The sequence below is a fragment of the Leptopilina heterotoma genome, unplaced genomic scaffold (genome assembly GCF_015476425.1).
Source record: "Leptopilina heterotoma isolate Lh14 unplaced genomic scaffold, ASM1547642v1 Lhet_190, whole genome shotgun sequence".
Lineage (NCBI taxonomy): Eukaryota > Metazoa > Arthropoda > Insecta > Hymenoptera > Figitidae > Leptopilina > Leptopilina heterotoma.
This window is the reverse complement of record NW_025110909.1, coordinates 1,175,696-1,200,638: the sequence shown is the minus strand read 5'-3', so window position 1 is coordinate 1,200,638 and position 24,943 is coordinate 1,175,696. Positions and strand designations below refer to the sequence as shown.

Here is a 24,943-nt window from a genome sequence, read left to right as displayed (position 1 = left end):
ACTAACGCGGTTCATTTTTTGACCTTCTCGTACAATTTTCTGACTAATCCGTAATAATTTGTCCGTATTCAATCCGGAATTAGTCCGAAATTTTTACCAGGGAAATTTAACATACCTATAAAAAATTATGAAACCAATTTTGTAATAAAATTATGAAACCAATTTTGTAATGGGTCAAACCATTTTATTTCGCCTAATGTATTTTTGATCTTTATAAAAAATTTCAATATTTCGGGAAAATATTCTTATATGTTTTGGGATTACGAAATGCACAATGATTTGTAAAAAATAATTTCATTTCATATAAAAAAAGATATTATAAATTGAGAGTACATGAAAAAAGGTTACATTGACAGGCATTACAAAATATTTAAAAAAGGAGTAATCTCTTTAAGAAATATAAAAAAAGCGATTGATATTTATTTTTAAAGACTTAATTTGTGATTTGAACTTGATAAAAGTATCAAATAATTTATAATAAACTGTAAAATATGTTATTTAAGTTTCTGTATGAAATGGCAAAAATCGATCATATTTAATAATTTTTTTTGACAAAGTAATTTAATTTTCGTAAATCAGAATTATTTAAATAATAAGTATTTTAAATACACTTTATTATTATTTAAATACTTTTTTGATTATCAACTGAGAAATATAAAAAAATTTACCTTAAAAATCAACCATTCTTCATTTTATCGGGATTTTGAATGTTTGTAACTTCGTTGGAGAAAAACCGATTTATGCCAAATTTTTGGAGCACGTAGATTGAAGCAATATCTTCCTGCTACTAAAATTTCGCGATGGGTTTTGCACTAGTTTTCAAAAGAAATTGATTTTAAAAAATTGTTTATTTTGAAGGTTAATGACAAGTATTATAGCTGACTTGAAGTTGGTTTGTTTTAAACTGACTTTAAAAAAATCGTTTTATTTTGAATTTGACTTTTATTGCAAGTAGCAAACCAACTTCAAGTTAGTTATAATACTTGTCTGTAACCTTCAAAATAAACAATTTTTTTAAATCAATTTCTTTTGAAAACTAGTGCAAAACCCATCGCGAAATTTTAGTAGCAGGAAGATATTGCTTCAATCAACATGCTCAAAAAATTTGGCATAAATCGGGTTTTCTCCAACGAAGTTACAAACATTCAAAATCCCGATAAAATGAAGAATGGTTCATTTTTAAGGTAAATTTTTTTATATTTCTCAGTTGATAATCAAAAAAGTATTTAAATAATAATAAAGTGTATTTAAAATACTTATTATTTAAATAATTCTGATTTACGAAAATTAAATTACTTTGTCAAAAAAAATTATTAAATATGATCGATTTTTGACATTTCATACAGAAACTTAAATAACATATTTTACAGTTTATTGTAAATTATTTGATACTTTTATCAAGTTCAAATCACAAATTAAGTCTTTAAAAATTAAATTTAATTAAATTTTAATTTTTAATTTTTTAATTTTTTAATTTTTAATCAATCGCTTTTTTTATATTTCTTAAAGAGATTACACCTTTTTTAAATATTTTGTAATGCCTGTCAATGTAACCTTTTTTCATGTACTCTCAATTTATAATATCTTTTTTTATATGAAATGAAATTATTTTTTACAAATCATTGTGCATTTCGTAATCCCAAAACATATAAGAATATTTTCCCGAAATATTGAAATTTTTTATAAAGATCAAAAGTACATTAGGCGAAATAAAATGGTTTGACCCTAATAAATAAATAAATACCGCTGCCAAGTTGCAGATTTTTGTTATAATTTTGGTGCTTATTTCATAAACACTTTGCTTCCTAACAGAGATAATAATAATAATAGAAACATATATGACTAACTTTTTATAAATATGGTAAAAGTGATTAAATTTTGCATAAATTAATGTTTTTTTAAACCATACAAGGCAGTTATAATAGTTTAATAGTTACAGAAAAGTTTTCAAACAAAAAAGTTAAGAAAACATCATTTTCCACAATTTTTGGTTTTTAAAAAAACAATAATTTCGAAATTTATGATCGAATTAGGTTCAAAAGTAGGTCAATAGAAGCGTTTTTTAATGCTCTACAAGTTGGTAATGATACTTTTAAAGTTACACTACCATACCGACGGAAATTGTGCGACCGCTAAGACCTCTAGCTATTAAAAAACATAGCCGCACAAAAACAGTGATAACTCCGTCAAAAATGAAGCTACTATCGGCCCAAAAAGAACTGGCCTCTCACTTTGAAAGCTCACAACGCAGGTAAAAAAAATCGTAGAGAGTTACGACAACGTCAAAAACGTAGCTTACTTATCTAGTTGTTTGTATACAAAATTCCATAACTCAAAAAAATTTTTTGTTTAAGTTATGGATTTTTAATTGAAAAAAATACATGGTTTTTTGCATGTTTTTGAGAATAGGCTACTTTGAAAGCATGTAGCTCATTTAAAAAATATCCAATCGACATACTGATTTTTTTCAGTAATATTTGTATCTTTCTTAAATATATAGTGAAGAATTTTTTAAATTTTTTAATTAACATTCGGAGATTATTTAAATCAAAAATAAAAAGTTATCTCTCTTGCGAGCAGAAGCACAGCTTTGAAATAAAATGCAAATTATGTAAAAGTTTCTCCTTAGACAGAAACAATTTGAAAAAACTTGTAAAAAAATTTTGTTTAACATTTATTTATAAAAATGTTTTTTGTTTTTTGCATTATTACCCCATTAAAGCAAGGTGCAGTCGGACATGAAACCCTTTTGTCAACAGTAGAGAATTCTATAACAGTAGTAAACTACCGCACTTTTTTTTATATGATGCTTCTATTCTTATTAGTTATTTACAACTTTGAAGACTTTTTTTTGGGGTTCTAGCAGTGGTATAGGAAGGAGGGCCTTTAAACACAAAATATTTTTCTTTTACTTGTAACACTTTTAAATCAGGTAATTTAAAAGTAAAGTAATATTTATATAATTGATAAGTGACTTATTTAAATATTACCTGCTTTATATTTAATTTTTAATTTAATAATTAATTTTTAATACAATTAATTATTCAATTTTTAATTAAATTAAATATTCCATTTTTAATTCAATTATTTCAATCTTATTCAACTTAATTATTTGAATCTGATTAACATAAATCTTTATTTTAATTTATTTGAAACAAATAATATTATGTAATTTCTTTTTACAATTATTTCTTTTTTCTTTGCATAAATTGAGGGTTCACATGCAATAAGAGGATACTTGCTATCTACTTTACACTGAGCGTATTCCCTTATTGCACGTACATTCTCAATTCTTCTCAGTTACAAACATACAGACTCATTTATACCTGAGCCCTGATAGAAAAATGGGTTTCCCAAGATTTTAGACCTCGGCGCCTTTGCAAAATAGATTTACGATAGCCTGCACCTTGCTTTAATGGTGTAATAAAGCAAAAAATGAAAAACATTTTTATAAATAAATGTTAAACAAAATTTTTTTACAAGTTTTTTCAAATTGTTTCTGTCTAAGGAGAAACTTTTACATAATTTGCATTTTATTTCAAAGCTGTGTTTCTGCTCGCAAGAGAGATAACTTTTTATTTTTGATTTAAATAATCTCCGAATGTTAATTAAAAAATTTTAAAAATTCTTCACTATATATTTAAGAAAGATACAAATATTACTGAAAAAAATCAGTATGTCGATTGGATATTTTTTAAATGAGCTACATGCTTTCAAAGTAGCCTATTCTCAAAAACATGCAAAAAACCATGTATTTTTTTCAATTAAAAATCCATAACTTAAACAAAAAATTTTTTTGAGTTATGGAATTTTGTATACAAACAACTAGATAAATAAGCTACGTATTTGACTTTGTCTTAACTCTCTACGATTTTTTTTACCTGCGTTGTGAGCTTTCAAAGTCAGGGGCCAGTTCTTTTTGGGCCGATAGTAGATGCTTTTTTTAACCCATTAACGCCCACCAGGACGCAAAATGTACCATGATTTCACGACTCTTATTTTGTATGAAATAATTAGTTAAAAATTTTAGGAAATACCATTCCCGACTTAAAATTTATCGCTCTTTCTGAATATGAAGCTAAAATTTGTTTATAATTATCTTAAAAAAATTTATAACAATTTTATTACAAAAAACACACTTTTTTATGAAAAAAAAATTTTTCAATTATTATTTTGACATGAAAAACTAAAGAATATGGTCTCCAAAGCACAAAATATCGCGTCCTCGAACTCTTAGCTATAGAAATCCATAATTACTTTTTATTAAATTCAAGATGGCGGATATGAAAATGGCCATTTTTCTAAAATGCAAAAGGCTGAAAAAAATTTTCGGATAATGTTTTTTAAAAGTTATTAGATTTGATTGAAAATGGTTACTCGGGGGTTTTTGGGGTCGCTGATTACGAATCTGATGTTAATTTTTTAAAATTCAAAATGGCGGATCCAATATGGCGGACATATTTTTTAAAAAGTAATTGGATTTGCTTGAAAATTGTTACTTGGGGGTTTTTGGGGTTGCTGTATACGAATCTGATATCAGTTTTTCAAAATTCAAAATGGCTTATCCAATATGGCGGAAAATTTTTTAAAAAGTGATTAAATTTGCTTGAAAATGGTTACTCCGACGTTTTTAGGGTCGCTGATTACGAATCTGATATCACATTTTCAAAATTCAAAATGGCGGATCCAATATGGCAGACATATTTTTTTTAAAGTGATTGGATTTGCTTAAAAATAGTTACTCTGGGGTTTTTGGGGTCGCTGATTACGAATCTGATGTTGCTTTTTCAAAATTCAAAATGGCGGATCCAATATGCTGTTAATTTTTTTAAAAACTGATTGGATTGGCTTTAAATTATCCATTCAGGGGTTTTTAGGGATGCTGATTACGAATCTATTGTCACTTCTTTAAAATTCAAAATAGCGGATCCAATATGGCGGACAATTTTTTAAAAAGTGATTAGATTCGCTTGAAAATAGTTACTCGGGGGTTTTTGGGGATTCTGATTACGAATCTGATGTCACTTCTTCAAAACTAAAAATGGTGGATCCAATATGGCTGACCATTTTTTAAAAAGTAATTGCATTTGCTTCAAAATGGTCATTCGGCGGTTTTTGTTTATATTATTTACGAATCTGACTTCAGAACAATATTATGTTTATCCTCCACGTCCGTAAGCCGTCAACAAAATTTTAATGACGTTGCTCAGCTCTTACGACAAGGAGGTCGACGTGCAAAAAAGCTACTTTTTTTTATTTTATTTTTAAAATTTTGTTTGTTTTTTTTTTATTTTAAAATTTTTTTTTGTATATTTTAATATTTTTTTAAATAAATAATATAAAATTTTAATTCTGCTTTCTAAATCTAAATCAACGATAATTATGACACTTATATAATTATGACATTTTTTTTATACAATGGTAAAAAGAGACTAACACATGGTTTGATTAAAAACAAGTGACGCACATATATATGCCACATTGAATGCACAATTTGTGTGTCCTTTTGTTGCACTTTGCATGATAGTGGCTATATTTTTTGAGGCAAAATAAAAAAAAATTTAAATAGAATTAAAAAAAGTGGCTTTTTTTTCACGTCGACCTCCTTGTGGTAAGAGCAACGATAAACCTAATATTGTTCTGATGTTAAATTCGTAATCAGCGACCCTAAAAACGTCGGAGTAACCATTTTCAAGCAAATTTAATCACTTTTTAAAAAATTTTCCGCCATATTGGATAAGCCATTTTGAATTTTGAAAAACTGATATCAGATTCGTAATCAGCAACCTCAAAAACCCCCAAGTAACAATTTTCAAGCAAATCCAATTACTTTTTAAAAAATATGTCCGCCATATTGGATCCGCCATTTTGAATTTTAAAAAATTAACATCAGATTCGTAATCGGCGACCCAAAAAACCCCCGAGTAATCATTTTCAATCAAATCTATTAACTTTTGAAAAACATTACCCGAAAATTTTTTTCGGCCTTTTGCATTTTGGAAAAATGGCCATTTTCATATCCGCCATCTTGAATTTAATAAAAAGTAATTATGGATTTTTATAGCTGAGAGTTCGAGGACGCGATATTTTGTGCTTTGGAGACCATATTCTTTAGTTTTTCATGTCAAAATAATAATTAAAAAAAATTTTTTTCATAAAAAGTGTTTTTTTGCAATAAAATTGTTATAAATTTTTATGAGATAATTATAAACAAATTTTAGCTTCTTATTCAGAAAGAGCGATAAATTTTACGTCGGAAATGGTATTTCCTAAAATTTTTAACTAATTATTTCATACAAAATAAGAGTCGTGAAATCATGGTATATTTTGCGTCCTGGGGTGCTATTCTGTAACTTCACTTCACTTTCACTTCACTTTCACTTCACATTCACTTCACATTCACTTCACATTCACATTCACTTCACATTCACTTCACATTCACTTCACATTCGCATTCACTTCACATTCGCTTCACACTCACTTCACATTCACTTCACATTCACTTCACTTTTCACTTTCAATGCGAAGTGAATGTGGAGTGAAAGTGAAGTGAATGTGAAGTGAAAGTGAAGTGAATGTGAAGTGAATGTTAAGTGAATGTGAAGTGAATGTGAAATGAATGTGAATGTGAAGTGAATGTAAAGTGAATGTGAATGTGAAGTGAATGTGAAGTGAATGTGAAGTGAAAGTGAAGTGAAAGTGAAGTGAATGTGAAGCGAATGTGAAGTGAATGTGAAGTGAATGTGAAGTGAATGTGAAGTGAAAGTGAAGTGAATGTGAAGTGAAGTTACATGGTGGGCGTTAATGGGTTAAATTGCATTGGAAAGCTTATTAAATTTTCAATGAAATGACACTATTTTAAGTTGTATTGCATAAATAGGAAGCGAGATATCATATTATGAAGACAAAAAAAAATTATATTTTTTTCGGAATTTCTTACCCTGACTTTGACTCCTGGCAAAATTAAGAAAATTTGATGAAATAAATTGTTACTTTCACAGAATATTCCTTGTAATCTAAGCATTAAATAAAGACAAAGAACAGCAAAAAATATTAACGGGTTCCCGAGATATTACAAAAAGAGTCGGACCGCTGAGTCAGTTGCGCGTGGCTGTGAAAAAAGTGTCGAGAATGAATTTTACCAAGTACATTCTTACTGGGATTTACTTATTAAATATCTTTATATAATATATTAAATTAAAAAGTGGATCCCAGTAAGTATGTATTTGGTAAAATTAATTTTCGACACTTTTTTCACAGCCACGCAATTGACTCAGCAGAGAATTAGAGAAATCGATAATTGAAAGTATTGCTTCGCATGGTCCGACTCTTTTTGTAATATCTCGGGAACCCGTAAATAGTTTTTTGCTGTTTTTGGTCTTTATTTAATGCTTAGATTACAAGAAATAGTCTGTGAAAGTAACAATTTTTTTCATCAACTTTTCTAAATTTTGCCAGGATTCAAAGTCAGGGTAAGAAATTCCGAAAAAAATAGAATTACTTTTTTGTCTTCATAACATAATATCTCGCTTCCTATTTATGCAATACAACTTAAAATAGTGTCATTTCATTGGAAATTCAAGAAGCTTTCCAATGCAATTTAAACAAGTTGTTCATTTCATGATCATTAAGCTTCCTCAATATAATATATAGCAATTGTTTAATTTTTTATTTTAGAATAATTATTTTAAAGTGTTAAGATAAAATTTCAAAAAATACAAAATTTCAATTTTTTGTGAAAAATTAAAATATTTATTAATTCTATAAATTTTGATAAAATATATACTTTATATACATGAATCGATTTGTTTTTATGTCAGGAATGCAATTTTGCCAAGAATTAATAAACATTTTAATATAGAAAAAAGTTATTTCAAAAAATCCAAAAATTAATTTTTTCAAAAATTAAAAAATTGTTGAAAAAATTTTTTTTTTAGATATTTTTGAAAATCCTTTTGTCTGATTTTTGGTATTCGTGACCGTAATACACCTACAAAATTTTATCAAAATCCGTCAAGACGTGTAAGAGAAAATTTGTCCACAAGAATCGGTGACATACACACACACACACACACACACACATACACACATACATCCGGACATTTGTTCCTCTCGACGAATTATGTATACTACACTTGAAAATTTGTAAAAATAATTGATTCTAAAAAATTCGGAAATCGACATCACTATAAGGCTTCCTTTATGAGGAAGCAAAAAAGCATCTAGCTTCATTTTTAACGGAGTTATCACTCTTTCTGTGCGGGTGTGTTTTTTAATAGCTCGAGATGTTAGCGTTCGCACAATTTCCGTCGGTACTGTACCTTCATAAGAAATAATTTTCTCAAACGCCTTTTTTACTCCACCATTATTCACAGATGCATAATTAGGTGATATAGTCTTTTTCACCTGCTTTGTCGGTTCCTTTTTCGAATTTTCAAAATATACAGGATGCTGTGTTTTTAAATGCTTTAACATATTTGTCGTATTGACATTCATTTTAAATTTTTTATGAAAGTATTAGCATTTAAGACAATTTCTTTTTAATTTTATAATGTGGCCCCATATTGAACTAAAAAGAATGTTTAATGTTAATGTCTTTCCATTAAAAATTTTTTTTTTTGAAGAGTTAATAAAAAATATCTACTTAGATTTTTGTAAAATTCCATTTAAACTTTAAGATTCAGGTGGAACTTGTTCAACAGTTCTGATAAGGGAGCGTTCACAAATGATGTCACGCAATTTTTCGGAATTTTAGACCCCCCTTCCCCCTGTCACGCAATTTCATGCAATTTCCCATATAAAAATACATTGTGTCACGTTTAGTAGAGACCCCCCCCCTACCCCCAAAAACGTGACATCATTTGTGAACGCTCCCTAATTTGATTTGATCGAGTAGAATTTAGGTAGAATCGTCCAGCCCTATTAAGCTAGAGTCGTGAAAGAGAGGATAGAGCTCGAGCGAGAAAGAGGTGAAGTGGCACTATTGGTAGAGTGGACTGTATTATGTCGCAATGTCATGACCCAGTAAGAAACGAAAAATTGAAAAGTATTAAAAAGATTCTATTCTTTTGAATGCCATTTCTGTCCAATACTTTTCTATCCAGTGAGAGCAATATGAAAATTAACGATATCAATCCTCTTGAATACCCAGTAAGAAAGCAAAGATTAAGAAGCATTAAAAAAATTCTATCCTTTTGAATACCATTTCTGCCCTATGCTTCTGAATTCTGCGACAGTAGTATAATAATATAATACTAATATTATTGACATATAGAATGTTCAATTACTTTCAAATAACTGCACTCATGAATTTATTTGCTATTTTAAAAAGGAATAATTATTAAATTATCAGTTAAGAGGGTTAAAAGTGTTTAAAGGTCTCTGAAATTTTTAGGTTATGATTTATTGTCTAACAGAATAACGGCCCTGACTCGTTTAAATGACGTTAAATTGGTAAACAATCAATTTTTCAGCAAGTTTTTCTTTGAACACAAACACTTTTTACAAAATCTGCCACTGTATGTATCTTATAAATTACAAAAATTCAGAAGATTGCTTGAATGCATGCAGAAACGCAGTTCCAATGAAAAATTGAAAAGTGATATAATGACAGGCTGTAATAATTTCGGATGGGATTGGAAAGCATTCAGAAAAAAATTTTGTCTTTGTTAAAAATTACAAAAAGAATTGAATAGCATTCATTTTTAGACGAAACGTGGTCCTATCATGGTATAGAAAAGTATTGGACAGAAATGGCATTCAAAAGTATTGGATAATTTCTACTACACCATACAGAGTTTGAATTATTTCAATCCTTTTCAATTTTTCGTTTCTTACTGGGGAAATTTGAAATAATATTTTACAAAATTTTAGATTATCCTGGGAGATTATATTCCACTGTGAACGTATACGTTAATAAGATCTGGTCTCCATTGTTGGATTCAGTGTTAAAAATTGGAAATATGCAATTATTAAGGCATTTAATTTCTTTTACATTAAACACAGAATGTAAATTTGAGGCGAAACATATGGAAGGTGCTCTGAAAACTTTAAATGAGTAAGCATAAGACATAATTTTTAGTATTTAATTAAATAATTAAACTTTAACATAATTTTAATATAAAAATACATGATTTGAAAACTTTTTAAAATAGTTTAAGTAAAACCACTGCATACGAAGGGGTTTGAACTCCAAAGAACGGCGTTTTTATTAATTTTTGAATATTTTTATAGATGAAACATGTCATGCTACAAACTTTATTAATATCAAAAATTAAAGGCTGAAAAAAGCTCTTTCGAATTGTAAACAAACTAAAGACTAAAGTTGGAATTTTTTTGCACGTTCCATTTCCATAAAAATTAAACAATTGTCAGGGGAGTAATTAAATAAAACATTTCTTTAAGTGATGGCAGGTTTATTAAAATAAATATGATCTTATTGGACCGAAGGTTCACCACAAACTGCCCGGGTAGCAATTGAAGTCTGGATCAGGTCTGGAACTGATCTGGTTAGATCTGGGACAAATCTGGTAACCAATCAGTAGATAGGCAGTGCCGGTTCTAACTAGAGATCCCTGCACCGACATGTTACCGACACTTTTAGCCCAGACTCAAACCATTTAGTCAAGACTCAAACCATTGTGTGTGGGGCGGAAATGACGTCATTCACAGATTCCTGCACCGACACTTTTAGCCCAGACTCAAACCATTTGGGGGAGGGTGCGATTCAGACCATGATTCTGAGGCGGATATCACATCACGGGGGAGGGTGCGATTCAGACTATGATTCTGAGGCGGATATGACATCACGGGGGAGGGTGTGATTCAGACCATGATGCTGAGATGGATATGGCGTCACACTTCCTAGAATTTTTGCTTGAGCAATTTGATATATTCTTATCTAAGGAATTTTTACCATTTACTTGTTGTTTATAATGTCTTTGATTTATCTAAGGAATTTTTCCCACATGTAATTTGATACCTATTTATTTCTTGGAATTATTGTCTTTATTTAAGCTATTGTTTTACATGTAATTTGATATCTTGTTTATTAGATTCTTATCTAAGGAATTCTTCCCATGTACTTGTTGTTTATGATATCTTTGATTTATTGCTTCCGGTCAACATTTTCGGTACTTTTCATAAAAATGCTTTTGATCTTACCGCAATTCTAAGAAAACTATAATTAAATTCAAGGTTAAATAGGTCATATCTTGTGTATGTATATAAAGAGAGCAATTTTTCTAAACGAAATCATTCCTGCAGTTTAAGTTGGCTGATGAACATATTATTAGCAAAGCATAGTGAAATTCAAGTGCGATTAAACAAATTAATACAAGAAATTGATAAAGTTAAAAGTTTAATTGAAGAAAGGTCACAGTTAAATATTTTAGTGAAAAAATTGAAGTGATAAAAATGAATTTCGATAAATTAAACAAGGCAAGCAAAGTCTTGGTCACCAAAACCATAAAGGAGTTAACCATCGATGCATTCTATAAAGTAACAGACATTCGAAAAACTGATACGAAATTTGGTCCGAAAATTATTGCTGAAATAAATAATGAATTTAACATTTTTCTACCACCAAGAATGCTAAAAATATTTGAAGAGGATGCAAATCTTTTCAACAGTCTGAAAGCAGAAACTGTAAAAGGTGGTGTATATTTAAGAAATCGTGGAGGACTTTACAATCAAATAGAGTTTGTTCCTGAGGGAGTTGACCAGTAGAAGACAAAAAAATGTCATATTTACCATGTCGAGAAATGTTATTATCAAAAATTTACAACTTAAATCCATCATTTACAAAACTTGTTGTCGTTGGAGCAGAACTGGACACAAATGGAAATATAATACCAAAAATTCAACTAAGAAGCAGCCATCCACGAGTATCATTGTCTTTGGAACTTCAAGAATGGCGCCTTTTGTGTGATGCAGTAAAACATATCATGCAATTTTTCAATGGAGATTGTGATGCAACAGTATTGGATTGTGAAACGTTTACAATACGTTTTAGTGTTACATATCGTTTAATATCAATTGAGCGTTCAGATCAATCTTTTACATTTAGTGAAACGTCATTTGCAATATTTAATGAACTTATTCCTTGTGTCAAACAAAAATATGTAGAACTATCAAAATTCAATTTGCAGTATAGTAAAGATATAATTGTAAAGTCTATTGCAGAATTAATCTTTAAAAATAATGTAAAGTGTACAAAACATGCCACGGATTTTATTAAAAAACATTACAGTAGAATACTTCAAAAAGTGATGGGAAGAACTAATGTTTTAAATTTAGAGACATTATTGCTGGAACTTGTCACATTTCACTGCAAACAATTATCAAATGAAGCTATTCATCAAATGTCAAATATTCAATGTATAAATGGTCGTTTATTGTAAAAGAGAGGATAAATAAATACAAGAATGCATACAATTCAATTTATTTTTATTTTAACCTTTCTCAAATACATTATAATTCAGATTCGTTTATCCAACTGTTATGAGAATTATCAAAACCTAACCATTTTACAAATACATTAGATCCTCGTTTTTTTAATACTTTTTCAACTAAATATACATCTGGATATTTAACTTTAGAAAGTTCTTGCTCGTAAAAACATCCACTTATTAGATTTTCCTGATAATCCTTCAAGATATATGTTATTGGATTAGTATTTTTTACATCGCTTATAGTAAATATTTCTGTAGTCCAATTTGGTGTATAATCTTTCTCAAAAACATGTTTAACTTTACTTATACGTACTCTATCTCCAACTTTAAATTTCTTATTATATTGCCTGTTTACTGCAACTTTTTTCAAAACATTTAACAATAAATTATTTTCATTTTGAGCATTTAAATCTTTCGGTTTCATTCTTATTGTCCGATGTTTACTATTATTATACGCATTTACTAAATCACTTAATATGTCTATCCATTTGTAATTACCGCGTAAACTAAATTGCATCCACATTTTATTCTTCAAAGTACGATTAAATCGCTCACAAATTGATGCTTTCAAATTACTATGCGTAGAATACAAGTTAATGTTATAACTTTTAATGAGATTTTCAAACTGTGAATTATAAAACTCTTTTCCTTTATCTACTTGCAAATTTTTTGGTATACGTTTTTTAAATAAAATAGATTTCATTGCCGCAGTCACATCTTCACCTTTTTTGGACTTTACTGGAACAGCCCAAGCAAACTTTGAAAATGTATCAATGACGGTTAACAGGTACTTGTAACCTTTATTTTCTCTAGCATAAGGTTGCATTTCAACAAGATCAGCTTGCCAAGTCTCGTCAATACCTCGAATGTCAACATTTCTTCGCTTATAATTTTTTCTCGCTGGTTTATGTAACTCTTTCACCAACTGTAGTTTTTGATCCTCCATTGTTAATTACCTTCAAGTGTGCGCAGTCTGCTGTCTAATTGTAAAATAATCTCTTTGCTGGTAGACATCATCTCTATATTTCTTTCAATACTGATTCTTAGATTTTCAAAATATTTTTTTATCAAATCTTCTATCTCTGCAATCTTTACAACATTGTCATTTATATCATTTCTCACAGAACCGATTACATCATAGATGGTGTTCGTTTTAGATTCAATAACTTTGTTTACAGTATTCAAGTTTACTGCATCACTGTTGCTCTCATCATCAGCTACGTTACAAAGTTTCTTATTTTCAATATTAAAATCTCCTTCACCAGTCAACTTAAAACCAAGTCCTGGTGGACCTCGATTTGAAGTTTCTGTGCTTTTAAACTGACGTCCGAATATGTCGATACTCATCATGAAAATGATAAAAATTTCTACAACTGTTAATTAATAAACAATTCCAGCTTCTCTCAACTCTTCAATAATTGATATAATCTCATTATTATGACTGGGATTTCCAGCTGCTTGAGATGCCAAGAGCAATCTTAAACGATCAACCAATTCATTAGGATCATCCCAATAAACATAATCAATTTTTGTATCTTCTTGTTGAGTCATATATTCTGGAATTAAACCTTCACCAGAATGTACTGCTATATAGTTTAGATATTTTAAACTCTTTTTATCTCTAACAGCGCCATCTGCTTTGTAATATTTTTTATGAGCATTAGTTGATATTACAATATTTTTATAATTTTCTCGATCAACTACACTTAAAACAGCTTCTTCTGGAACTTTTTTGAATAAAAGCTCAAGTAAACCTTTCGTTGCAGGATATGTTTTATTACCTACACTAATATTATTTTGTTCAAAATTTATTCCTGAATTACCAATCATTAATTGCCCTTTAGATAATTTACGAACTCCATATGAAGGATCTAAATCTTTTCCCTTTTCATCCAACATTTGAAGATATAAAATAGCACCATCTTTCTCTGATTTATCTCCATTATCATCTGCATCATCATCATAATCATAATCATCACCGTTATTGTCATCATAATCATCACCGTTATCGTCATCATCAGCAGCTGTTGCAAACGATAAGTCATCTCTTAAAAATGAATCATTCTCTCTCTTAACTTCTTGATCTTCTTCAAACTCTAAAGGAAGGTCTCCCTCTCTTTCAATTTTTACTGGTCGAATTTGTTTGACAATTTCAATGTCGTCAACTAATTTCTGAATTGGTGTCACTATAGGTTTAAACGTATTATTTAAAGTCTGTTCAATTTCTTCCTTGCCCAATTTCATCAGTCTATGCTTTCGTCGAATAGCATCACTGGCTTTCGCAATTTGACCAAGAATATTAAATATTAAATATTAATTAATATTAAAAGAGCAAGTAAAGCATTTGTCTTTCCACAATTTGACGGTCCACAAAATATTGCTCGCACACTATTTGGCAATAAATTTCCATGACGATTTTCTGTTTTCTTATTACAATCTTGAACAAGAGTGTCAAAATTGTAGACTGGCAATTTGATCGACTGTGCTTCAAACTCCATTCTTACGATAACTGAGGTTAAAACTATAAATACAAGGTTTTTAATAGTTTCAATGTCAGTTCACTGTAGACGCTTGTAACGTTTGCATGCAAGTTCAATAATGACGTTTATGTGGATCTAATTTTTTAGGAGATGTTTGCGATTTTGTGTCGACGGTTAACTCTTTTATGCTTTAGGCAAGGTCCACGTTAGGCCCTACTGTCGGAGGCAACTGGGATAATTGACTATTACTGTGATAATTGACTATTACTGTCATAATTTTTTTGCTAGATCATTAAAGGTCGACTGTTTGTAGTCAAATGACAAAAAACTATAAATACATTGGTTATATAGATTTCCACTTTAGTCTTGAAAAAGTTTTCTCACCGAAAAGAATATAAATATGGGTGTAAATAAAAAACAAACTAGTTTAAAGAAAACTTCGAAAAGAGTAAGACGAGGTAGAGGTGTCTTGAATAAAATTATCAACAATAATTATCAACAAATTACCTTTCGAACTTCATATACCTGGATATCAATACTGTGGTCCAGGAACAAAATTGGCGAAAAGATTAGCACGAGGTGATCCAGGAATCAACCCTCTTGACGCTGCTTGTAAACAGCATGATATTTCTTATTCGAAAAATAGGGAAAGTGTAGAAGCAAGAAACGCAGCTGATAGAGTACTTGCTGATAAAGCTTGGCATCGTGTGTTTGCTCCTGACGCAAATTATAGTGAAAGAGCTGCAGCTTACGCAATAACAAATGCAATGAAGGTCAAATCAAAATTTGGTATGGGAATCAAGTCAAAAGAAAATATGAAGAAAAAGAGTGAAAATAAAAAATCAACGTTGAGGAAGATTGTAACCGCAGCTAAAAAATCTATGAAATTAGATACAAATGCACAGTCTACTATTAAATCAGCACTTGAAGGTGCACGTTTGGCAGTTAAAATTGCTGGTGGCAGGCGAAAAATTAATAAACCTCGAGTTTTACCGATACCTGCTAAAGTAGGAGGAATTTTACCTTTTCTTATTCCTTTGTTTGCGGGTTTAAGTGCAACAGGGGCTCTAGCAGGGGGAGCAGCTGGCATAGCAAAAGCTGCAAATGATGCAAAACGTTAACTAGAGGAAAGCAAGCGACATAATCAAACAATGGAATCTATTGCCTTAGGAAAAGGTCTCTTTCTAAAACCATATAAAGCAGGACTAGGCCTTCATCTAAAACCATACAAAGTAGGACAAGGATGCAAGTCAAAAAACTTGAAGTAAAGCTACCTCACCGTGCGCTAACAGATTTAGATTTACTAAAATTTGCAAAAAGTTTAAAAATTCCATATTTTCGAGGAGTTTTTATGCGAAATGAACTACCTATGCGTGGTCCTAAAGAAAATGAATTTGCAATTATTAATCTAGATGATAAAGATAAGCAGTGCCGGTTCTAACTAGAGATCCCTGCACCGACATGTTACCGACACTTTTAGCCCAGACTCAAACCATTTAGTCAAGACTCAAACCATTGTGTGTGGGGCGGAAATGACGTCATTCACAGATTCCTGCACCGACACTTTTAGCCCAGACTCAAACCATTTGGGGGAGGGTGCGATTCAGACCATGATTCTGAGGCGGATATGACATCACGGGGGAGGGTGCGATTCAGACTATGATTCTGAGGCGGATATGACATCACGGGGGAGGGTGTGATTCAGACCATGATGCTGAGATGGATATGGCGTCACACTTCCTAGAATTTTTGCTTGAGCAATTTGATATATTCTTATCTAAGGAATTTTTACCATTTACTTGTTGTTTATAATGTCTTTGATTTATCTAAGGAATTTTTCCCACATGTAATTTGATACCTATTTAACCTTGAATTTAATTATAGTTTTCTTAGAATTGCGGTAAGATCAAAAGCATTTTTATGAAAAGTACCGAAAATGTTGACCGGAAGCAATAAATCAAAGATATCATAAACAACAAGTACATGGGAAGAATTCCTTAGATAAGAATATATCAAATTGCTCAAGCAAAAATTCTAGGAAGTGTGACGCCATATCCATCTCAGCATCATGGTCTGAATCACACCCTCCCCCGTGATGTCATATCCGCCTCAGAATCATAGTCTGAATCGCACCCTCCCCCGTGATGTCATATCCGCCTCAGAATCATGGTCTGAATCGCACCCTCCCCCAAATGGTTTGAGTCTGGGCTAAAAGTGTCGGTGCAGGAATCTGTGAATGACGTCATTTCCGCCCCACACACAATGGTTTGAGTCTTGACTAAATGGTTTGAGTCTGGTCTAAAAGTGTCGGTAACATGTCGGTGCAGGGATCTCTAGTTAGAACCGGCACTGCCTATCTACTCCAATCCTACATTAAAGAACCGGGTAGAATCAGGAGCCTACTTGTTTTAAGTTGGTTATTGTCACGTAAGTTCCAATTTCAAACCAGTAGATAAGTATTTTCATCTGGTTTGAATTTGGAATGTCAAGTTCAAAATGAACTTGTTTCAGTTTAAACATTACAGTCAACCGGAAATTCCAAATATAGGTTACATTGTACAACATGAACTTGTTTCAACTTGGATGTCGATTCACAATTGGAAATCCAAGGTGGTTACAATTGAAAAGATAGTTTTGAAAAAAAATATTTGTGGAAAAAATAATAAACAGTAGAATTGTGACACGGAAAAGTTTTTCAATTTGGAAAGCAAGTTGACACCAGTAGATCCATGTTCAATTTCTACTAGTCTCAACTGGTTAAGTCTGTGCCGAAGCAGGTTTTGAACGCGGAACAAGTCTGGAACATGTATATAACCAGATTTGATTTCTTTGTTGCTCGTACGGTAACGAGGCGTTCGACAGTATACCTAGCGTGGGTTCTTGCTTTTTTCTGGATAATAGTCAATTAATCGGTTATTTGAATCAAATAATTTTTTTTTCATTGTACGTTTGGGAAATTCCCAAAAGTTGTTTTTATAGAACATTTTCAGACTTCTCGGTTTTTAATTTGTAAGCATAAATTACATGTGTAGAATAATAATTATAAATACAGGGATTTGTTTCCGAGGAAATATTTTCTATTATTAGGTTAAACAATTATAAATCTGAATTCAGTTCAATAGAAACATTAAATAACCAACTGAACTGTAAGCAGTTAATAAAATAATTTAAAAAAGAATGCAGAAGAAAATGCTTTGCATTATAAGGGTCACAAAATATAAAATATAAATATTCGTGAAACGAAAAGAACAATTATATTTTAATTGTGCTCTCTAAATTTGAATCAGTTAAAAATCACTGGGTTATCTAACAATAAATGACTGACATTTTACTTCTGCAATCAGTTAAAAATAACTGATCATCAATGACAAAATGAATGGTTATCATTAAAAAACAACTGAAAAAGTAGTAAAATTGAACCAAGCTTTGAGTATATTACAAATTATTCTACGAATAAATATTCAGTATATTATATAGTATATAATAAAAAAATTAATATTACGAGTTACTCACTAATTAATCTCATTAAGCTTAATTAATAATTCTTATTTAATTATAATTGAAACAGTTAAATAAGTGTAATGAAATATTAGTTATTTTTAACTGACAATCAGATATTCTTTTGTAAAAATCTGTTTTTTTAACTAATTCAAATATAGAGAATGATCATTATAATACTATAGAAAAATTCATATTAACACAGAGTTAAAATTTCGGCTATGTCCAAGTTGTGAAATGTAAACAAACTAAAAGGATACTAAACCAGCACTAAAATCGCAATTTTTCGACAGCCAATTCTCCCACAAAAAATAATATTTTTACACTTTCTTTACGAAAATGAAAAATTAGAGTATCGAATATGAGACAAGTCACACCCAGAAAGTCTCCCCCGGACAAGTCTCGACAGAGACATAACTCCCCATGGGACAAGTCTTCCCATGGACAGCTCCTCCCAGAGGACAAGTCTTCCCAGGGACATCTCTCCCCAAATGTAAATATTAAAAGTAAATAATGTCATGTGTGGACAAGTCTCCCCGGGACATATCTCCCCAGTAAAAATTATTTATTTAAATGGTGGCACATTCAGGACAAGTCTCCCCGGGACATCACTCCCCAGTTAAAAAATGTTTATTAAAACAGTGGCAAATTCAGGACAAGTCTCATTCACATTCAGGATTAAGGGAGAAGTCTACTATGACAAGGGAAAGAATAGGCCGATTTTTGCGGATTTTTTTTCTAGCAAAATACGACTTCGACATTAAATTAAATTAAACCGTCCTATATTATATATTTAAGTATTTGTAAAAAACTCGTGTCACAAAAATCATCGTAAACAAATTGGCTGCCTTTATTCCCATGTTACTTACGATATGTTTTATTCCTAATGTACAAAAGTGGCGAATTCAGATAGCAGACTTTTATAAGTAAAAGTCATTCACTTGTTCGACTTATATGAAAATGGACGCCATTTTCATATGGTCAACCAAATGAGTGACTTTACTCCCTGTCGTCAGCTATCTAAAAGCGCCATTTTTGTGCATGTGCACGGAGAGAAAAATCAAGCGTTTGTAGTATGGAGACTTCCTATGCTAATTTTGTATGAACGTCCTGCTAAAGAGGCATGTTTTTATACCTCAGTTGCATGAAACATATACTAAAAATGCATGGATCTCTTGCAATCGTAGTATACTTACGTCCCATGCGTTACAGGTAGAACTTTTATGCTGATAACGTAGAAATTTATACAAATACAGCAGAAGTTTTACGCATATTGCGCATGTGCATTCTCAGGGTGTCTACTGAAAATATGACTTAAAATTCCAGGACATTTTCAGGACATTCCAGGACAAATTTCTTATTTTTCCAGGACATTTATATGTGTTACCAAAGTTGCCACAAGTCAGGGAAGTCAAGGAATCCAGGAAAAGTCAGGGATTTTTACTAAAAGTACTGGAAAAAATTTAATTTTTAGAATTTATAGGAAAGTTCTGAATTTTGGTGTCTTTTTTGTTTGCCTTATAAACTATAAACTTGCCAAGAATTCTAATACAAACCCTTCAAATTTGTCTATTTTTGCCAATAATTTCTTTTTAAATAACTTTTAAATAAATTCGCATAAATTCAATTCTGTTCAAAAATTTTTAAAAATTCTGGTCAAATATCAACTATTTTTATAAATAATAAGACTCTTCTCCAAAATTCAATTATTTTCAAAAAATTTAATAAAATTCTTGGCAAAATTTCAATTATTTTTAAAAGTTTTCATCATTTCAATTATTTTTTATATCTATTTTAATAAACTTTTCCAAAACAATTCTATTATTTAAACAAAATTTTAATAAAAATTTAACAGGAATTCATTTACTTACCAATTTCTTTTATAAATTTCTTCACATCAATTCAATTATTTTTAATTTTTTAATAAAGTTTCTGGAAAGAATTCAAATATATAAAAAAAATCGAAAAAAATAGTCCGAGAAATTCAATTATTTCGAAAAATTTAAATAAAATTCTTTTAATAATTGTGTTATTTGAAAAAATGATGACAACATTCTTTGCAAGATTTAGTTCATTAAATTGCAATTTTAATAAAATTTTCCTATACAATTCAATTGTTTTCAATACATTTCTTCTTAAGAATTCATTATTTTCACAAATAATACATTTTTTATGGGAATTCAATTATTTAAAAGAATTTGAATAAAGTTCTTCGCTAGAAATCAATTATTTTCTTTCTTGAGAATTCAATCATTTTTAAAACTTTTGATAAAATGTTTTATAAATTTGAAAAATTATAATAAAATCGGGCATAGAATACAATTATATTCGTAAAATACAACATTTTTTCTAGAAATACAATTATTGTCAAAAATGTTTGTAAAACTCTTCGAAACAATTCAATTATTTTCGTAAAAAATAAAATTCTTCCCAAGAATTTAATTTTTTAAAAATAAACATTTTCACAGGAATTCAATTATTAAAAAAAAAAATTTTTTCAATTCTTTGTCAGATTTCAATTTATTATTTTCAATTTTTTTATTGAAATTTCTAAATAGAACTTAATTATTTTTAAAAAGTTTTTAAAAATTCTGCATAAATTCAATTATTTAAAAAAATTTGAATAAAATTCTTCACAAGAAATTAATTATTTTCATAAATAATAATATTTTTATCTGGAATTCAATTATTTTTATAAAAAGAATTTATCACAGGAATTCAATATTTAAAAAGATTTTTAATAAAATTCGTTGCAAGAATTCAATTATTTTTAATAAATAACAAAACTTATCGCAGAATTTCAATTATTTTTATAAAATTTTAAATAAAATGATAGAAAATTGCATTTATTCTTACAATTTTTTTTTAAATTCGTCGAAAGAATTCAATTGTTATTAAAAATTTTGATAAAATTCTTCATAAAAATTCAATTTTAAAAAAAACATGCAATTACTGAATAGATTATTTATTTTTGTATTTAAATAATTGAATTCTCGGGAAATTTTGTAATAAAAATTTATTAAAAAATGAATTTCAGTTAAAATTTTAAATTATAATTGAATATTAAAAACATTATAGCGTGAATTTTTAGAAATAATTGAATTTTGAAAAGGGTTAAAATTAAAATCCTTGAAAATTTGAATTTTTAGTTACAATATTCTTATGAAATAAAATAATGATTTTATTACTTTGTCATCTTAAATTTTTTAATGTTTTATTATAGTATTCTCATAAGTAATTGAATTTGAGAATCTTAATTTCCATAGAAAAATAATAATGAATGAAATATTTATTTAAAAAAGAAGTTATTAATGTTCTTCAGGGTCAGGGAAAAAGTGAAAATTTTGTCTGGAAATCAGGGAAAAGTCAGGGAAAAACAAAAATAAAATTTTATGGCAACCCTGTGTAATATTATTTTATATTACGATTAAAATAATTTAAATTAACCTACTTGAACAAAAATATTTATTTTATTATAAAAAGAGTTAAAAATCAATATTTTAGATACCAGTTTCTTTAATCAAATGACAAATTAAAATTATTTTTTGATGGATCAAAAAATTGTTTTTTTTAATTTAAGTAAAATTTTTAAATTATTGAATATTGAAAAGCGAAATATGGAAAATTCAAGGACAAAAGTTCAAAATCCAGGACATTTAAGGACATTTCAGGACATTTTTTTAAATTCCAGGACATTTCCAGGAATTCAAGGACTTCAAGGACCAGTAGACACCCTGAATTCTTTTACGAAATAAGTTTAACTGTCCATACTACAAACGCTTGATTTTTCTCTCCGTGTGGGATAGAAAAATTTTTAAGTCTAAATATTCAAAATTGCCGTGGTGGCACTCCTTCAAGCGCAATATTGTCCTTTTTCAGGTGCACAAACGGTGTACATGAAATCTCACGTCTGGGTGATCTAAACCAAAAAAACAAAATATGGTTGTCATCTACATAGTATTGACTCTCGTTTGACGAAGGATTTTGTCGATCCTTTTTTTTATTTAACCCATTAACGCCTAAAACCTCTGAAAATTTGTGTTTAATTAAAGATTTAATTTCATAATATATACTGAAAATACTCCCTGCAAGTAACTGAAGTGTTTCTTTATGTTTTCGGGGTCGCTATACAAGATTCCGTGCTTAGATTTTAAATTTATCGCAAAGAAAATTAAATATAGCGAATTGTGTGCATCAAATTGCAAAAAAAAATAAAAAAATTTTTTTCAAATAATAAATTTCTTACTGAAACTATTTGTTTCACACGAATACAAGTGTCACAATTTGGCACAAACTTATTGAACTTTAAAAATATGCAAAATCGGAAATTAAAAAACAAAATGGCGCTAATTTGAGGAAAAAATTATTCAATTCTTTTTATGGTGCACCGATATTTACCATGGCTATGAAATCTATAACAGAACTTACTGTTTATATGTTTTTGAGGTCGCTCATGACAAATATATAATTGGATTTTCAAAATTCAAAATGGCGAATCCAATATGTCCGACAAATTTTTCTAAAATTTACTCGATTCACTTAATTTTTGTTACTCAGGGGTTTTGGGGTCGCAAATTATAAATCTGCTATCGGATTTACAAAATTCAAAATGGCGGATACAATATGGCCAACAAATTTTTTTTAACCTTTAAAGTGCTATGCCGGTCTGACAGACCGCTATTAAAATTTTCTTTGCTTGTAACTTTTTTTCAAAGTATAATAAGAACTTGAACTTTTTAGTAGCTTCATATTTTATGAAAATCTGTTAGGAGACAACTTTTTCAAAAATTTTTATTCGTTAAATTTTGTAATATAAATAAATATTTGAAGTATAGCGGTCTGTGAGACCGGGGTTAGCTTTAAGTGAAAGTATATTCCAGTATATTCCCATGAGTGACGTCTGCGCAACTTGACGCGCAGCTAGTTCTACTGACAGTTCTCATAGACTGCATTTATAAAATAAATAAAATAAATAAATGCATAATACAGAAATGACTTTTTTTGTTAAAAAGTAAAAAATATTTATAATAGTTGCCTTTTAAAAATTATAAATGACTAAAAAACTGTCAAAAGGGAATAGCGGTCTGACAGACCGGGGTTAGCACTGAACGTGATTTTTCAACACTTAGCACTTTAAAGGTTAAATTTACTCGATTCGCTTGAATTTTGTTACTCCAAGGGTTTTTGGGGTCGCATATTATGAATTTGCAATTGGATTTTCTAAACACAAAATGGCGGATCCAATTTAGCGGACAAAAAATATTTAATCAATTCTAGTCACCTGAAATTTGAAAATGATGACCATCTATTAGGCAGAATAGTCAGAATAAGGCAGAATAAGGCAAAATACAAAGAAAATCCATATACGCATCACCCGCATTAAAGAGCATTGAAACAGAGGCGAAGATTATAAGGCGCGCTGTGCATCCCAGTATAAAAAGGATTTTTTAATATAGCATTTTGGACGATTGAGCAGGCCGTCTGCTCAATTGTCCAAACGGCATTTGGACAATTGGACTGGTTGCTCAATTATCCGATGCATTAGGTCCAATCATCCCAAATGTTTTTCGTGGCTAAAAAACTGCTGAATTAAGAAAAAAAGTACTGAATTAATTAATTCAGACAAATACAGAAAAATTAGGTATAAAAATACCTCGAGTGAGGAAAAAAGAACAAGATTTCTAAAATATCACTTTTTAACTGACAGTGTACTTGTACTGTACTTGGAATTTAGTTGGCAAAGAAGTGAGGATTCTGATAAAGAGAAACACTTCATTATCCACTCTCAATACTCGTCATGTGGTCCCTGGTTAAAAAACCGGACAATAAGAATATGAAATTATTAACAGTCATAAGAATTTTTTATTATTTTTTTCACGAATATTTTTTTCAAAAATATCCGTTTAATTGTAACCATCTCGGACTTCCAATTGTGACTCGATATCCAAGTTGAAACAAGTTCATATTATACAATGTAACCTGCTTGCGGAATTTCCGGTTTACTGTATAATGTTCAAACTGAAACCACAGTTCATTTTTAACTTGACATTCCAAGTTCCCCAGTAGAGCCCTAAGCACAACTGAATCGGGTGCGGGAGACGACTTCGGGATATGGGCTTCCTAACCTCAAAATGTATGTAAATCTTACATATCCCGAAACCGTCTCCCGAAACCCAACTCAGTTGTGCTTACCCTGCCAGAAGAATGGACTGAAATTGTACTAGGGAATTAGTATTGAGAGCTCAGTGCTATTTCAGTGAAAATTTGCTGCGTTTCAGCACTGAAATTGTACTGGGAAAAATTACCTGCAAAAGGGTCGCTATCGGTGATGTTTATGGCCTGACCGTCATTGAGTTGAAGGACGAATATTTCTTTGTTAATGTTAAAAATAATTTTTATTTATATTTCAACATAATATTTGTTTTTCATGAACTCAGATTCTTTACAAGTATTTATTAGGTATGCTAAATATTCTTGCAATCTAAATTCAAAAATAATATTTGTTTTTACGTA

The 24,943-nt window shown here is 29.6% G+C and overlaps 1 protein-coding gene across 4 annotated transcripts in view; it reads left to right on the top strand.

Annotated features, from left to right (window-relative positions):
* LOC122500724 (WASH complex subunit 5) overlaps nucleotides 1–24,943 on the top strand; it is a 182,912-nt gene that overhangs the window by 138,990 nt on the left and 18,979 nt on the right. For 3 of the 4 annotated variants that reach the window (XM_043609791.1, XM_043609790.1, XM_043609792.1), the window contains exon 15: nucleotides 9,874–10,057. The exons of the other annotated variant lie outside the window; for it this stretch is intronic. In XM_043609791.1, coding sequence (XP_043465726.1) covers nucleotides 9,874–10,057 — 184 coding nt within the window. The remainder of the gene's footprint in view (nucleotides 1–9,873; nucleotides 10,058–24,943) is intronic. 4 annotated transcript variants of the gene reach the window in all.